At 42.4% G+C, this 14,614-nt stretch overlaps 1 protein-coding gene across 3 annotated transcripts in view; it reads right to left on the bottom strand.

Moving 5' to 3' along the window:
• Window positions 1-59: 59 nt before the first annotated feature.
• uggt2 (UDP-glucose glycoprotein glucosyltransferase 2) overlaps window positions 60-14,614 on the bottom strand; it is a 46,739-nt gene continuing 32,184 nt past the window's right edge. Inside the window, exons 31-41 of one of the 3 annotated variants that reach the window (XM_080785869.1) lie at window positions 12,387-12,471; window positions 11,161-11,243; window positions 10,916-10,996; window positions 5,981-6,085; window positions 5,755-5,839; window positions 5,037-5,219; window positions 4,434-4,594; window positions 2,789-2,903; window positions 2,561-2,677; window positions 1,464-1,629; window positions 60-1,324 (exon numbers count right to left, since the gene is read on the bottom strand). In XM_080785869.1, coding sequence (XP_080641995.1) covers window positions 1,302-1,324; window positions 1,464-1,629; window positions 2,561-2,677; window positions 2,789-2,903; window positions 4,434-4,594; window positions 5,037-5,219; window positions 5,755-5,839; window positions 5,981-6,085; window positions 10,916-10,996; window positions 11,161-11,243; window positions 12,387-12,471 — 1,204 coding nt within the window. In that variant the 3' untranslated portion in view covers window positions 60-1,301. Of the gene's footprint in view, window positions 1,325-1,463; window positions 1,630-2,560; window positions 2,678-2,788; window positions 2,904-4,433; window positions 4,595-5,036; window positions 5,220-5,754; window positions 5,840-5,980; window positions 6,086-10,756; window positions 10,781-10,915; window positions 10,997-11,160; window positions 11,244-12,386; window positions 12,472-14,614 lie in introns of all 3 variants that reach the window. The other 2 variants (XM_080785870.1, XM_080785871.1) reach the window with 2 other exon arrangements.

Genomic DNA, 14,614 nt, shown 5'->3' with positions numbered 1-14,614 from the left:
CATGTTTTAGTTTAAAATCATACTAGTGTAAAGTTTAAAGAAAACACTTTAGTACCGACTGTTGGTAGCAAAGATAGATTTAATTTCTCACATTTTAAATGACAATTACGTTTCCATTGGACATCCCAAAATGTAAACAGAAATATAAGCTGAGAGCAGTTCCTAGACCCACTACTTTCAGTGACAAAAGCAACTCAGTGGAGCAGCAACACTTATTCGGTTCCTGAGTAGTATTGTGTATTCAAGCCAGGTATTGAAAATTTAGGTTCAAAATCTAATAGTATTTGATGTACCGCCTGTATATAAATAAGATGTAAACATACTGTAATAACTTAAAATGCTGTGTTCTTGCTACCTAGAACTGTGACATCTGTGGAAATGAGGATTTGTTGTTCATGCATGACCTGACCTACCAGGTCCTATTAGACCTAATACAACATTGCATCACAGAGATAGAGATGGCTAATACAGCTTGTCTGGCGGCTCTGGCCCCTCCAATGTCAAAACGTTACCACAGCAGTGCAGGAAACATCACATAAGTGTAAACTCACAAATCACTCACTAACATTTTGGTTTAGAGCTTTATTGTCACATCACAGTTTTACAAATACAAACGGGTTAAATTTGTTTTTGTGCATAGTTCCCAAAAACTAATTTCACCCACTTTTTTACTTGTGAAACTGTGATGTGATGATAAAGCTTGATTTAGGCATTTCAGTCAAAGGCAAGGTGCTGTTAAGAGACAAATCAGTAACAATGACGCATTAGAACATGTACTGTACAGTATGATTTGTTGAATGTGTGCTTCAGAATGTGATTTATGATTTAGAATGTGTGCTTGGAGTGTCTTCTAAAATTAGGAACAAATAGCATGAACCACAACATTTATAGACAAGTTTAAAATTAATGTACTGTATGCCTCATTCATTTGATTGTTTGCTTGTTTCAGTGCAGTTTGCCTTTCATCTTCAAACAAACATCTAATAGCGGTAACCTCCCTGAAGTCTCTCGTTTATTTTATAATGCAGAAAGTCAGCTACTAAATAAGAATACCACATGTCAAGTGCTAAGTTACATCACTTCTGATACTGTAAGACACACAGATCATAAAAATTGTGACCCCTTCTAAAAATAGAAATATTTCTGATAATGCTTCAATCTTTCCCACATCAAAAGGTGTAACCTCCATGGCCGAGTTTTGAAGGAAATACACCTCTTCTTTATACTTGTACATCTTCAAGCTTTTTGATATTAGGTGCAAATTGCTGCCTCTTTCCTCTTCAGCGTAGTGGAGGCATTCGCTAGAGTTCATCACGCTGGCTGTCTAGAATGCAAATGAGTAAGAAAATGTAGTTACTGTAGAAAAGCCATGGTCAGGTAAAAATAGACCAGACCAGAAGAGCCTTTACAGTAGACAAGACAAACACTGACCAGGAATTGAGAGAAGTGCAGTCTTTGCTAACCTTGTTTTTGTTCTGAGGGAGTAGGCGACTGTCTTTTTGTTTCCGTGTCTCCCTGTTCCTCGACCTGTCTCAGTAACTGCTTGATCTCGTTGTCATAGTCAACCCACTCAGGCACAATCCGTGCTGCTGCAGTGAGCTTGGGCTCCTTGGTCTTTGGGTTATTGCACTGCAGAACACAGAGCAGACAAAACCCATCACTCATTCCACCAAAGTGACTATTTAACAACAAGCCGGTCCATAATACAACCCCCCCCTCCACTGTCTGTGGCAGACATTTAACCCTGATCAGATTTCCTGCTCTGTTAAAAGAACATCAGTCTGTGTCTCATGTGACCGAATTGCCAATTGATGCCCCATTATAAAAACGAGAATATTATTCCCATTTTTTTGACCACTCAAACTTAATTATCATCCTTTTCCAGTTTTCTCTTAAAATGCTGGGTAACGTGGGAAATGTGAGGAGGAAACGTAGATACTGCCATGTCCCAAACCGCCCCCTAAGGTCTTCCACTGCTGGCCTGCTCAAAAAAAATGGCAACTAAAAAATACGGGGAAGCAGCTTTTTGCTTCCACTTCTACACCCTTGCTTTGATTTTTTGTTATTCATGTCCTCACTGTATTGCATTACTGCTTGTTTTTTAATGTTTATGCCTTGCTTTTCTTTTCTTTTTTTCTCCATTGCTCTGTAAAGCACTTTGAGCTGCATTTCATGTCATGAAAGGTGCTATACAAATAAAGTTGTATTATTATTATTATTATTATTATGTGTGTGAGAGCATGTTTCACTGTTTTAGTTGTGTATAGCTGATACAGTTCCATCACTCTAAGGCAAGCATTAAATCTGCACTAGAAGTAGCCTGCTAAACATTATAAATAAAGGATGAAGTTTCCCTTCAGGGTTGGAGGGGATTCAGGGGAAGGTGCAAATTTGTGTTCTAGCCTTGGTTGCGAGTCGAGAGCAGGTAAATATCACAGAGGAATTTCTGAACCATTTATCCCGAACTCCCATTTAGCTATTTAATACCCCCTGGTAACACAGACCAGGTCCTATTTAGCCTCTGACAGCTGGAAGCAAATCTATGGTCTGTGGGCCTCACCAGGTCTATGGTCTTCGCTGTGGCTTTGGAAGTATCATCGCACCAAGTCTCACACCACAGCCACTCCTGGGGCAGAGACTTAATGGACACCTGATGAATCATGTTGTTGGGGAGGTCCTGCGGAAGTCCACCAAACAGAAATGTGGTAAACACACAAGGCACGTTCACATGAAACCATATCAAATTCAGGAAGAGTTGACAGAAAGTCCTGTTTGATGCTGCTGTTACCTGGTCCAGATTAGACAGACTGTTGGGGTCCTGACTCAGGGCTTGATACTGGCCACGTAGTCTGTCCCCAGCTGCAATCTTACGGAACTTCTTTAGGTCTACTACATAAAGAGCACTTGAGGGAGGACGCAGTGAGTGCAGTAAAAGAAAGTGGGATAGATAGGAAAGGTGTTAGAAAACTTCTTCTTGATGCGGTACTGCATACCCACAGGGATACCTTTTGCTAGTATCACTTTATGAAGATATATGTCCAGGTCAAATTCTAATAATTGTATGTAGTGGTGCATCTGACATCCTTGGGTGCAAAATAACCACCGTGCCTTCTATGATATATCAGGTCTGATCACACAGACTGAGGCGCACAGCAGTGTACCTGCCGCTGCCTTGTGTTTACATGTGGCTCGGTGGAATGGATCAGCTCTCTCCCTTGCTGCTTTTGTCTTACCTCGCACAGCTAGACTAGCCTGGTTAATAAACCAGACCGAACAGCTAGACAGCACACTGGTATTCAATAAAATCACTGTGATTTCCTTACTCCCCCTCCCCTTTCTCACTCATCCAGCTGCACAGCCAAACTTTTCTAGCTGGGCAGCTTCCTTTGCTCAGCAGAGCTGGTGGCTGCCAGCTGATTAAGCCACTTAAAATGAGCCAGCACTCAGCACCATGAGCCTAGCGAGGAGTCCCTGCATTTTGGTTTTGAAACTTAGGGCCCTCTCTTTGGCCGAGTTCGCTAAAACCACTATTTGGGGATTTAGCACTGCACAACAGGTGTTCCCCCGCAAAGGTTGCCATCTTGGACACCAGCCTTTATCTCTAAAATATCTGCGCTACGCGTTATATTATGCATAGGTGTGGTTTGGGCGTTACAATATTAAAACCACCACCACCACCACCAATCACTGTGACAGATGTCATTGCCTTTAAGAGAAGACTGCGCAAGCCATTATCTCCAGTGCAATCTTATGCCCTCTCCCTCTGCCCATGGAAGAGCCACTTGCTTTGGAATACATATTTTTGTGCATGGGACACAGTATCTGTATCCACCACCTGAGAAATGTAATTTCTCTTTGTGCTTTCTTTACTCACAGCTCCTCTCACTGTTCCAGGTGAGGAACAAAGAATCTGTCTCAAGTGTCTCTCACTGAATAAACAGCGAATATAGCCTCAAAGGGATTACCCTCTGTCAGTACTAGGATGTTTCAAATGTTAATATTTCAAATATATGTATTTATTCCATCAAATACCTTCAGACAGAGAGAGAGAGAGAGAGAGAGAGAGAGAGAGAAATATAACTGCAATTGACTGTGAAGGATAGAGGGAGGAGGATTTTACTAACAATAAAACTATAGTATAGACTATTGTGCTTGTAGAAGTACCGGGTATGTCAGTTTGCTACAAGTCATTATACTGTTCATTTTATTATATTATTATAATATCTTCAGCATTTTCTGCTTTATTTTGTCAGTGACAGTGAGTCGAGAGACAGGAAAGTCAGGAGATAAGAGTTTTGATGACATACAGAGTAGACATGCAGCAAAGGGCCCCAGGTCGGATTCAAAAACCCAGGTCAGCTGTAGGGAGGACAGCCTATGGCACACATTCTACCAAGTGAGAGAACCATATTTTCTTAACAATAACTGTCTACCTGATATGGTACTTCCTGTGTCCCAGGTGTGAAGCCCAGTAACCACCCTTCCAAAAGCGAAAGCCATCCATCTCTTTGCGACTATCACAAAAGGGCGTGTAGCCATAAGGGGCGCCTTCCAGGTTGAATTCTCTTAGCTCCTTCAGATCAGCTCGTACTATCTGCAAGGGAGAGGAAGGTACACGTTGAAGTATTATGGTTATGGCGAATGCTTATTTTCTACTGTTTTGGGCATTTCTGCTTTATTTTGACAGAAACAGGGAAGGGGAATGACATACAGTACAGCCAGCTGCGGGAAGGAACTCAGCCTTATTTATATGGTATGAGCTCTTACCAGGTGAGCTACCATGGACAGTGTTTCTTATTTATATGGTATGAGCTCTTACCAGGTGAGCCACCATGGACAGTGTTTCTTAACCACTTAAGCCATACATGTGTGATATATTGTGATCTTGCTGTCTTTGAAAGAAAGAAGAAATAAAAAAGCCAAACAGGGATGCCAGGTTGTAAATGATTTTGAATACTAATCTGAGATAGCAATAATAAATCATTAGAGTTTTGTACTGCCCTACAGCCTACACAGTGACTAATTTGGACATTTACCTGGTCAGCATCCACAAAGATAAACTTGTCCACAGCCAATGGGAAAAGAACATCCAGGAACAGGATTTTGTAGCCCCAGATGATTCGCTGCTTCTCCGTCTGCTGGTGGAGCCAGCGAGGCCACTTGTACTGGACCAGTTCATACTGGAACCCATAGGATCTGGCCATGTGAGGGATGGTTTCCTGACATGCCAAATCACATGGTGGAAGTTAGGGGTGAAGGGGATCCAAATTCAAAACACGAGTCGGTCTCTTTTCCACACAGGTTTTTCCAGCCACGTTAGGTAACAGGTCCAGTAAACTGAAAAACCATCCAGACACACTTCAACATCATCCATAAATACATCCATTAACAAGTCTAGAATATATAAGCCAGCCAGACAGGCTGTATAAAATAACATTTATAACCTACCTAGTATATGTCATGAACAGAGGAAAAAACATAAAAATATGCTAAATGGTTTTGCTTGTCCGCCCAAGGCCATTTTAGCTATTTAAGATGGGCAACAGAAGGCGTTGCATTCAGGCTCATCTTTATAGAAACACGGATAGATATAAAGCAGAGCAGCACAAAAGCAACCCACAGATCCTTTCATTGCTCAGTACAAACAAATCTAAAGCTCTCAGGGGCTGCTGTGGAACTGGGAGAAATCTATCACAACCAAGCAGGGAGACAGAAAGTTGACATGTAGACAGACTCATGTGGTACGGCAGGTACCTTGAAGGAAGGGGAGAGATAGTTCTTCAGAAACCAGAACTTGACAGGGGTTTCGGTATGCCGAAGGACGGACAGCATCATTATTCTGAAACGGAGAGACAGAGAGATGGAAAGGGAGAGAGGTGGAGGAGGGTTAGTGAGTCTCGGAGGAGCATGTCTAATAAAAGGGAAGAGGTGTGTAAGGCCTCTGTGTAAGTGTTTGTGTCCATGTCTGCATGTGACCCACCTCAGAAAACGCTCATATAGATGTCCTGAGGCCACAGAAAAGATGTTCAGAACATCCTCCTTCTTCTTCTCTCCATCATCCGAACTGGAACTGCCACCTGTGATGCTATAAAGGGCCATGTATTACATAAGCCTGCTGTCTTTTGATGGATGCATACATTTCACGCGGCAATGGCAAAACACAACTAAGCTATTAGAAACCATGCTTTTGTAGAGCCAGGAGCAACAACACTGTTGTACAGCCAACATAGAAATAGTTTTTAGACTAAAACAAACCATGCGTTACTTTGCAGGAAAATTAGATGCCTTTTGTTTGCTTTTAATAATGGAATTACAAATAGAACGACAACACTGTAGCAGCCCTGAATTGTATGTTTTACAACAGAAAGTGTTGTTCTCTCCTGCTGGTTCTCCACTAGAGAGCTGAGGTAATCGACAAATTTAAGAGTGCAGACACAGCGAAAGCAGGTTGGAACATTTAACAGTCCCCTTCTGCTTACTTTACTACATGGCAAGAGAGCTGATAATACAAGCTAGGATGAATCTATATCCACTCATAAACGGCTAACAGGAATGCATGGATTGTTACTGTACATTTAGGATTAGGAAGGTATAAGGACATGGGACTTGAATATCAGTCACTGGCTTAAATGTTGTCAATCAATTATATCTCTCAGACTCCCACCTTGGATCCGATTTTCTAATTTGAGTCAAGATAATAAAGTGCACGTCAATAATGCCTGTGCAGTCCCATGCCGATAAGATATTTCAAGACATTTCAGCCAAAGCAACAGATTGATTCACACTTTTATAATAAGGACAACAATTCAAAGACACTGGCTCTGGCATACCGATTTGCCCTAACTGCTGATGCACCATAACCCTGCAATAGATCATAATGCAATGCACATTTTGGTGGCTAGAAATGAGGTTTTGCTGGAGGGCAGGGTTGTCTGCAGTCAAACTGTGTGTCCTTGTCTTTAACAGACTGCTGATGAGGGGAGTGTGTCTCTTCCACATTCAATCATCGCCACAGCCTAGGGCCCAGGGGCTCTAGGAAAACACTACTGAGTGAGAAGAGATGCAGGGAGGGAGAGGACATGATGTCCGACTCTCTCCACCATTCCCCACCGCTGTTCTACATTCCAAAAAGTTTACACCAGAGCCTGACCGATGCCAACCTTTTTTGGGTCCGATGCAGATTCCAAGTTGAGAGAATCCTTATCCTAGCGACCTAGACCACCAATTATCAATGTTTTGAACAACATTGATAAGTACACTTTTTAAGTGGTGCAACTACTTCATTACGGAGCTTTGTGTGTCTCTGGCTGCCTGGGTCTGTCCAAAAAAATAGCATTTGGTTGGTCTTCAAAACCAAGTGTCACTGTTGTGCAGCCTAACACACACACACACACATACATATTACATATTAACTGTATATGATTTCAGGTGTGACAGTACAGTACAGTGACCCCCACACCGTAACTGTCATTTCTCAACCGTTTCGGACGCGGGGCGGCTCGCTGGAACCAGCCCGGCCCGCTGGGCGTGTTCCTGGGGGTCTGGATGTTCCGGGGAACCCCACATGGTATCTGTCATTTCTCGACCATTTCGGACGCGGGGTGGCTCGCCGGAACCGGGCCGGCACCCTAGGCGTGTTCCTGCGGGTCTGAAAGTTCCGGGGACCCCCACACGGAGTACTTCACACGGGTGTGATTTAAAAAAATAAGCACAACAAACTTTTTATTTAACTACTTGGCCAAAATTTACAAGCTCACAACGTATCGCAACACAACGCATTATGAGCTTAAGTTATAGGTCGGCTATTTTTGTAAACCTTAGAATCTTTTCTCTTATAATGACATGCCCAAAATAGGGAAGCCACGTTGAAAGTGGTTAAAAATCGTGACACATCGGCTGCATACCAATGCCGTCATGAAAGTAAAATAATGGCCAATACTGTAACCAAACTGATACATCAGGCTCAATTTTACACTACCTGTCGTATGGCCAAAAGGCCAAAAGGCTGAATCGTCTTATTACCCGTCCTCCCCTTTACCCCTAGTACATATCCACCATTCAATATCTCATCCCTTTGACGAAGCAAGCCTTGAAGTGCTGCTTCCTCTGGTTGAGTGAGCATACAGTCGGTGTTGTCGCCACACTGCTGCACTCTGAGGGATAGGGATGCCTATAGCCTGAAACGGCTAAGCCTAAAGCCACCCACTATAAAAGACTAGAGGGGGACAAAAGGGAGCACCCCCCCCACCCCATTCGAAGGGCAGATAATGCTGCACGCAATGCAACAGAGGGACTCCCAGATAAGCAGCTTGGAAAGTCAGGTGAGAGTCCACTTGGCTGACATGCACCAGATAATCCGGACCTCTGGACAGACACTCACAGCTTTGGCTGCAGTCTGAATAGCAGCTTGCCAGCATGAACTCCAGAGATGGACAAAACTTTGCTAGTGACTTTGCCTATAATCAGTGTATCAACTATCAAGATTAAGTCTGATGTCTCCGTTTCTTCTGCAATAGTACTTAATACTTAATTACATATACAGACGCATATTATGTGTGTGTGTGTGTGTGTGTGTGTGTGTGTGTGTGTGTGTGTGTGTGTGTGTGTGTGTGTGTGTGTGTACATATATTGTAGTGGCCTGGCCAACTCTCTTGGCGTTGCCTGTTACCTGCCGGTCACGTTACATTGGTGTCAGAAGTGGTTGAGGACCAGTGGAGCGTGCCCTTGCTTGAGGGACGTGAAGGACTCCAGAGTGCAGTGAAGCGCAAGGGCCCACTTCTGTGGGAGTGGGTAGTGTAGCGACCCCGCAAAAGACCCGGACGTAACTTGCTCCACCAAGGGAGCATTCGTCGCTTGCCTGAATTTATCCAACTGAGGGCAGTTGGAGCCGCAGACAAGCTAAAGGCAAAAGCGAATGCCAGGTCTAGCTAGCCCATATCCAAGTCTTATTTGCTGCGTGTCACTCCCCATCTTTCTCTCCTTTTCCTGTTAGCATACTGTCTTATGAATAAAGGCATAAAAAGGCCCAAAATAAATCTTAAAAAAATTCTGTGAACTGTTAACACTTTATGCCCCAGAACTTTTCAAAATAAAGGCGCTAGAGTGCCAACCAGATGAGGCAGATTTTACTCTGAAAAGCCCTGCCTTCCATTTCCCCCCAAAACCGGGAGGTGAAATGTTCCATTACTACCTTGTGCTAATAAGTCTGATATCTCTTTAGAAGCGTTAATATTCCAAACGAGATGCTTGGTTAAATCAGAAATTAGGACAGAAAATCTGCGTTCTGAAAAAATCAGACCCGTCTGAACTGAGTGATGCTGTACTGTACGGTACTGTACTGTACTGTACGGTACTGTACTGTACTGTACGGTACGGTACTGTACTGTACTGTACTGTACTGTACTGTACTGTACTGTACTGTACAAGCCCTCCTCCCTGGCCCAAGGCTAGACTGAGACAAAGATTCGGCCCTGATATTTTCGCAGAATTTGGCACAGACTGGCCCACCACAACCAATGTACAGTTACTCTACCGACTTTTCGGGTCGAGGCACATACCGGTACAAATACTTGAAATACATTAGCCCTCATCAATTTTACAGATCACCATAAATGATATACAACAAACAGACAACTACACTGAAACAGACAACTAATTTAACATTCGGCCCAGACCGGCCCACCACAGGGTCGGCCCACCGGACATATGTCTGGTACGTTAAGTGGCCTCTCTCTATGTGAGTGTGTGTGTGTGTGTGTGTGTGTGTGTGTGTGTGTGTGTGTGTGATGCTGCTCAACAGTGGCCTCCAGCGGTATTGTGATGGTACTTCTGGACAGAAAGTCACATAATGGAGTGGTTAGCACCACTCAAAAAGGACACAGATGCTTTCCTGGTTCTAATGAATAATGACACCTTGGTAGAGGTTTTGGTTGTGTAGTTACTGTACCTTGCCGTTAATTCAAAATTGATATTCCAAAAATAGTCTCGTTAACTTGCATTGCACAGTGAAAGCTCTCAAATTCTTCCAATATAAACATCACAAAACCCAGTATTGCATTTTTTTTAATATATATTTTTAAAACTGAACTGAACTTCCAATTGATTTTACTGTTTGAAGATCTGTGTGGATCCAGTCCGGGGCTTCTTCCAAATAGTCAAATAAGTTGAAAAATTGGCAGAATGCTTTGTTTGCATTCGTTTATCTCCTGAAAGAGTGACTTTGAGAGCTGTTTTACCATGCAATGTAAGTCAATGAGGAGACTATTTATTTTAAACAATTTCGAATCAATGAAGCAACAGAGCAAGATATCTCACCAACGCCAATATCTGGAGTTACATCACAGCAAGGTAGCTACACAACCGAAACCTCCACCAACGTGTCACTGTGCTTCAAAGTTACTGGTAGTGTCAGTCTCAGTGGCATTTTAGAGAAGATAACGTTTTAGTTTGCAGTGAGCGTTTGGTCAGCTGCTGTATAAACCCTAGGGAAGATACAGCAGCTGACAAGTCAGAACCCACCCAATCCTTTATGACTGCCCTCACCCATGGCAATTAGCAGCTGGGCATGTATGTGTCTGTGTGTGTGTGTGTGTGTGTGTGTGTGTGTGTGTGTGTGTGTGTGTGTGTGTAATATAAATATAAATAATATTTTACTGAAATGTTGACCAGATTCCAAAATATACTGGTAGAACAGCTAGTTGATAGCAAAAAATGTAAAAATGTTTTTGTTAGAAGGGATTACAGCAACTCTGCCTACCTTTTCTCAAAAGTGCTCCAAACACTTCACACAGCAAGCATTAAGTGAGGAGACAGATCACACAGTTAGGATGCGCTAGGGGGAAACACACAAATGCGCGCACACACACACACACACACACACACACACACACACACACACACACACACACACACATACCTACAGAAGCACATATTTTTTGCAAGACTAGATCTTACAGCATAATATTGAAGTCTGGATCCAGGGGAAGAACGATCTCTCCTGAAACCATGTGTATAATTGACAATAGATTTAGCACTCGATCCCACAATCACAGCACAGCAGTCATTCACTGCCAGTTGATTGAGAGCATTTGATCAGATTATAATTATAAAAACAAAGTCATAACCAAATGGTACATCAGTACATGCAGTCAGACTACACACCTCGTTATAGAGTCCCACAGGCCTTTGCTTTCAGTAGCTTCACTTAAAAGATCTTCATTTATTTTGTCAGCCTTTTTCTGCACCTACAGTTGAAAATAAACACATTTTATAACAGATTTCATAGTGGGCAAACAAACTCTGAAAACACCCTTGCCTTGCCTCTTGCCTGTAATGTTATGGCTGAAGGTCATATATTTTTCTTAGAACCCACCATAAACAATAGAGAGTGCATGTGGCGCTCTCTCTCTCTCTCTCTGCACCAACTAACGAAGCAGCTGCAAAATACAGTATATTTTAGAGTACCATTTAATTTTATTTGATGAAAATAAAAAAAATTATATTGTTTTACAGAGTTTAGAAACTCGGGTGCGTCAGGTTCCTGTGTAACTTTATACATAGCATGTTCAGTCACTGTGATAGGTTGTCAAGCCTTTTAGGGTAAACTAGCTTTAAGTTGTAAGAATGTATTGTGCGCTTGTAATTAAATAATATAATAGATTACAGTTTTTAGCGTTGCTATTGCTAAAAAAACTAAGCCTAAAACTGCCTTTTAACAAAAGAACCATAGCTATACCTGTACCAATTATAAAGCATGGTATTAGTGACATTATGGTTTGAGGCTACTTTACTCAGGATTTGGCCACATTGCCATCAAAGATTCATCCATAAATTTGCGGACGGTTAGCTCAACCGTCTGGGCACCTAGGCTGCCAAGCCAGCTGGACGGCGTGCCGCGGGTTCGACTTCCGAGCCCGACGGCCTATGCCGCGTGTCTGTCACTCCCCATCTCTCTCCTCCCCAAAAAAAGAATGTGCGGCCATCAGTCAAGAAGATGACGCTAAATCATAAGTTGATCCCCCAAATTTACATTTGGAGGATATCTTTCACAATAATAAATAAAACATGTTCTAGACATTCTAATGATCACAAAAATATATATATATTACAGGTATTTTACTTAGTTTTATCAGGGTTAAAGGTCAAAGGTTTAAAAAAAAAACTAAATTGTCCAGAGATTTTGAAGTTGTGAATTTCTGCCTCTGTGGGGGGTATTTATATGCAAATATCATGACCAATGGCATTGCAAGACTAAACAATGAACATCAATGATGATGTTTAGGTGAAAATAATAATAATGAATTAATTAAAATATAAATGGTTGTATAGTTGCAACGGTGGGTCTTGCAGGGTGACACTATCTGGTATAAAATGGGGAAAATACTCACTCTAACTTTGATGATCTTGCTGTGAAAACTGTTAAGCACAACTATGACATCACCAGTATCTGCAGGCGAGTCTGTGCCGTCATGCCTGTGAGAGTCGATGATGAGAGAGAAATTAATTCATTTCACTGAAGGGGAACAACGATGACAGCAAAATCTGGGTGTTCAGCTATTTGGCAAAGCAAAAGCTGACCTACAGTACAGTACAGTACAGTGTGAGACTGACTTGTCCAAAGAGTACCACTGGCCATTGGCACAGGGGTGAATCGTGGGATAAAAAATATATTTAAAAAGAAAAAGACCCATAACAATTCAACCCAAGAATTAGATTAATTAGGTACTTTGTGACTATATGCAGTTGGGATTGAAAAATCAAAAATCGGTTATTATAGTTCAAGTAAGTATGAGCTTGCAATCATTTGAAATATACCTTGTTCATAGATCTAATACCACACTTGACACATATGTATTAGCACAGGGCTTTTTATCTACTTTCTTCACAAAATGAAGAAAGTCATAACTAAATCATATATTTGCAGGTGTCAAAAGTAAAATTCTTAACGGAGAAATATATCTAGCGGCACTAACACTAATGTTAATGTCATATGGTACTTCCCACAGTTCCTTTTTGTTAAATAATGACATAACATTAGCTGTACTTTGCTCAACCATACTATACTGCTAAAATGAATGTTTGCAGTGACAATCGGTATTTTTCATTCACACGTTTCAATCATGTCGACAGTACATGGAGCAGAAAAGAGACAATTAAGCTCATAGAATAACTGAAAAACGAACAAACAAAAAACTGCTAGGTACACAGTACTACAAACAGGGAATGATGCAGTCAAACAGTGGAATCTGGGACAGCTGCCAGGGTCACGCTTTGATCACATTCATTGCCCTCCATCATCATTCAGCATCACCTTCACATCGTTTTTATCCATCACAACTTCCCGATCATGCTGTATTTGCTGGTACACTTAATGAGGGAGTCTGTACAGTATTGATTGTATCACATTGGCCCTGCACTGTAATTGTTTTAGGACTGATCTGCCCAAGTGGAGAATGTGGGTTGGTGGGGCAGGATGCCCAGGGTCTGATGGCAACAGTACTGAGCAAAACCTCAGCCAGGGATGAGCAATAGGCTGTCATGCTCAGCAAGCCATCATGACCTCGGTTCTTACTAAAGGCAGAAAATTAACCTTATCATCATGACAAATGCCCCCACTCATCGGGCACAAAGTGCTTTTTTCCCACCAGTAAAGTCCTGCTTGGGTTTGTTCCCCCTGCTTCCTCTGTCGCCTGTGCACCACAGCCTTTGGGGCTGTGGTTAGAAAGCACCAGAGATCAATTTGTATCCCTGCTCCGAGGAGAGGAGAGCTGGCTTTCTCATTCATCGCTGTCAGGTACAGGCGCAGTGGCAGCCCGGAGTACAAGAGGGAACACGAACTGGGAGGTGGAGAGAACAGACACTCCCCTAAACAGAGCAGAATGCCACTAACCGCAAGAATAATGACACTGCCAAGGTGAAAAATGACATCACCTTTTAGCTTCACCTGGAGGATTGGGGAATAAATCTTATTTGTCTGATATGATTCTGAAGGAACCCAGGGCTGCATGTGCCCTAAATCTTATGTGAGAATCGTCGGAACGGGCAGTATTTGTGATGGGAGGGAGAACCACTACATTGCCATAATGTTAAGATTCCACATGGAGAAGCGGAAACGTTGAATTTGTCTCATTATGCTCTGTGGATAGTGACAGAATGGATCTTCTTAGTGCTTTCCGTCTATGATAATGTACAGTAAGTATTTCACGGTGCATTATCAGTCATTCAAATATATAAAAGTATCCTGATTCGATTTTAGATTAAATTAGTTCACTAAAGTGCGTTGTAATTGGATTGAATAAGCAACAAAGGGAAAGAGCCCAAAGCCTGACTGAGCCACTTGGCAGTTTATAGGAAATGCACAAAGCCTCTGGGGGAAACGATGCTCCCATTTGTCTCAGGCACGTCAGAAAACGCCAATGTTCCATATACAGTATATTCAACCTCTGACACCTACGCCTGGCTAAGAGCTAAAACAGACATTGTGCTGCTGATTTCCCTGGTTTGGAGCGGATGGCATGGCAGGTGACCGGCTGAATCATCCCAACACTCTGTCTTCACTGTAATAGCACCCTTCCCTCTCCTCCTCCTCCCACCTCTCTCTCTCTCCCTCCCTCCC

This window comes from Protomyctophum bolini (genome assembly GCF_963924005.1).
Source record: "Protomyctophum bolini genome assembly, chromosome: 16".
Taxonomy (NCBI): domain Eukaryota; kingdom Metazoa; phylum Chordata; class Actinopteri; order Myctophiformes; family Myctophidae; genus Protomyctophum; species Protomyctophum bolini.
This window is presented reverse-complemented; position numbering and strand designations above follow the sequence as displayed.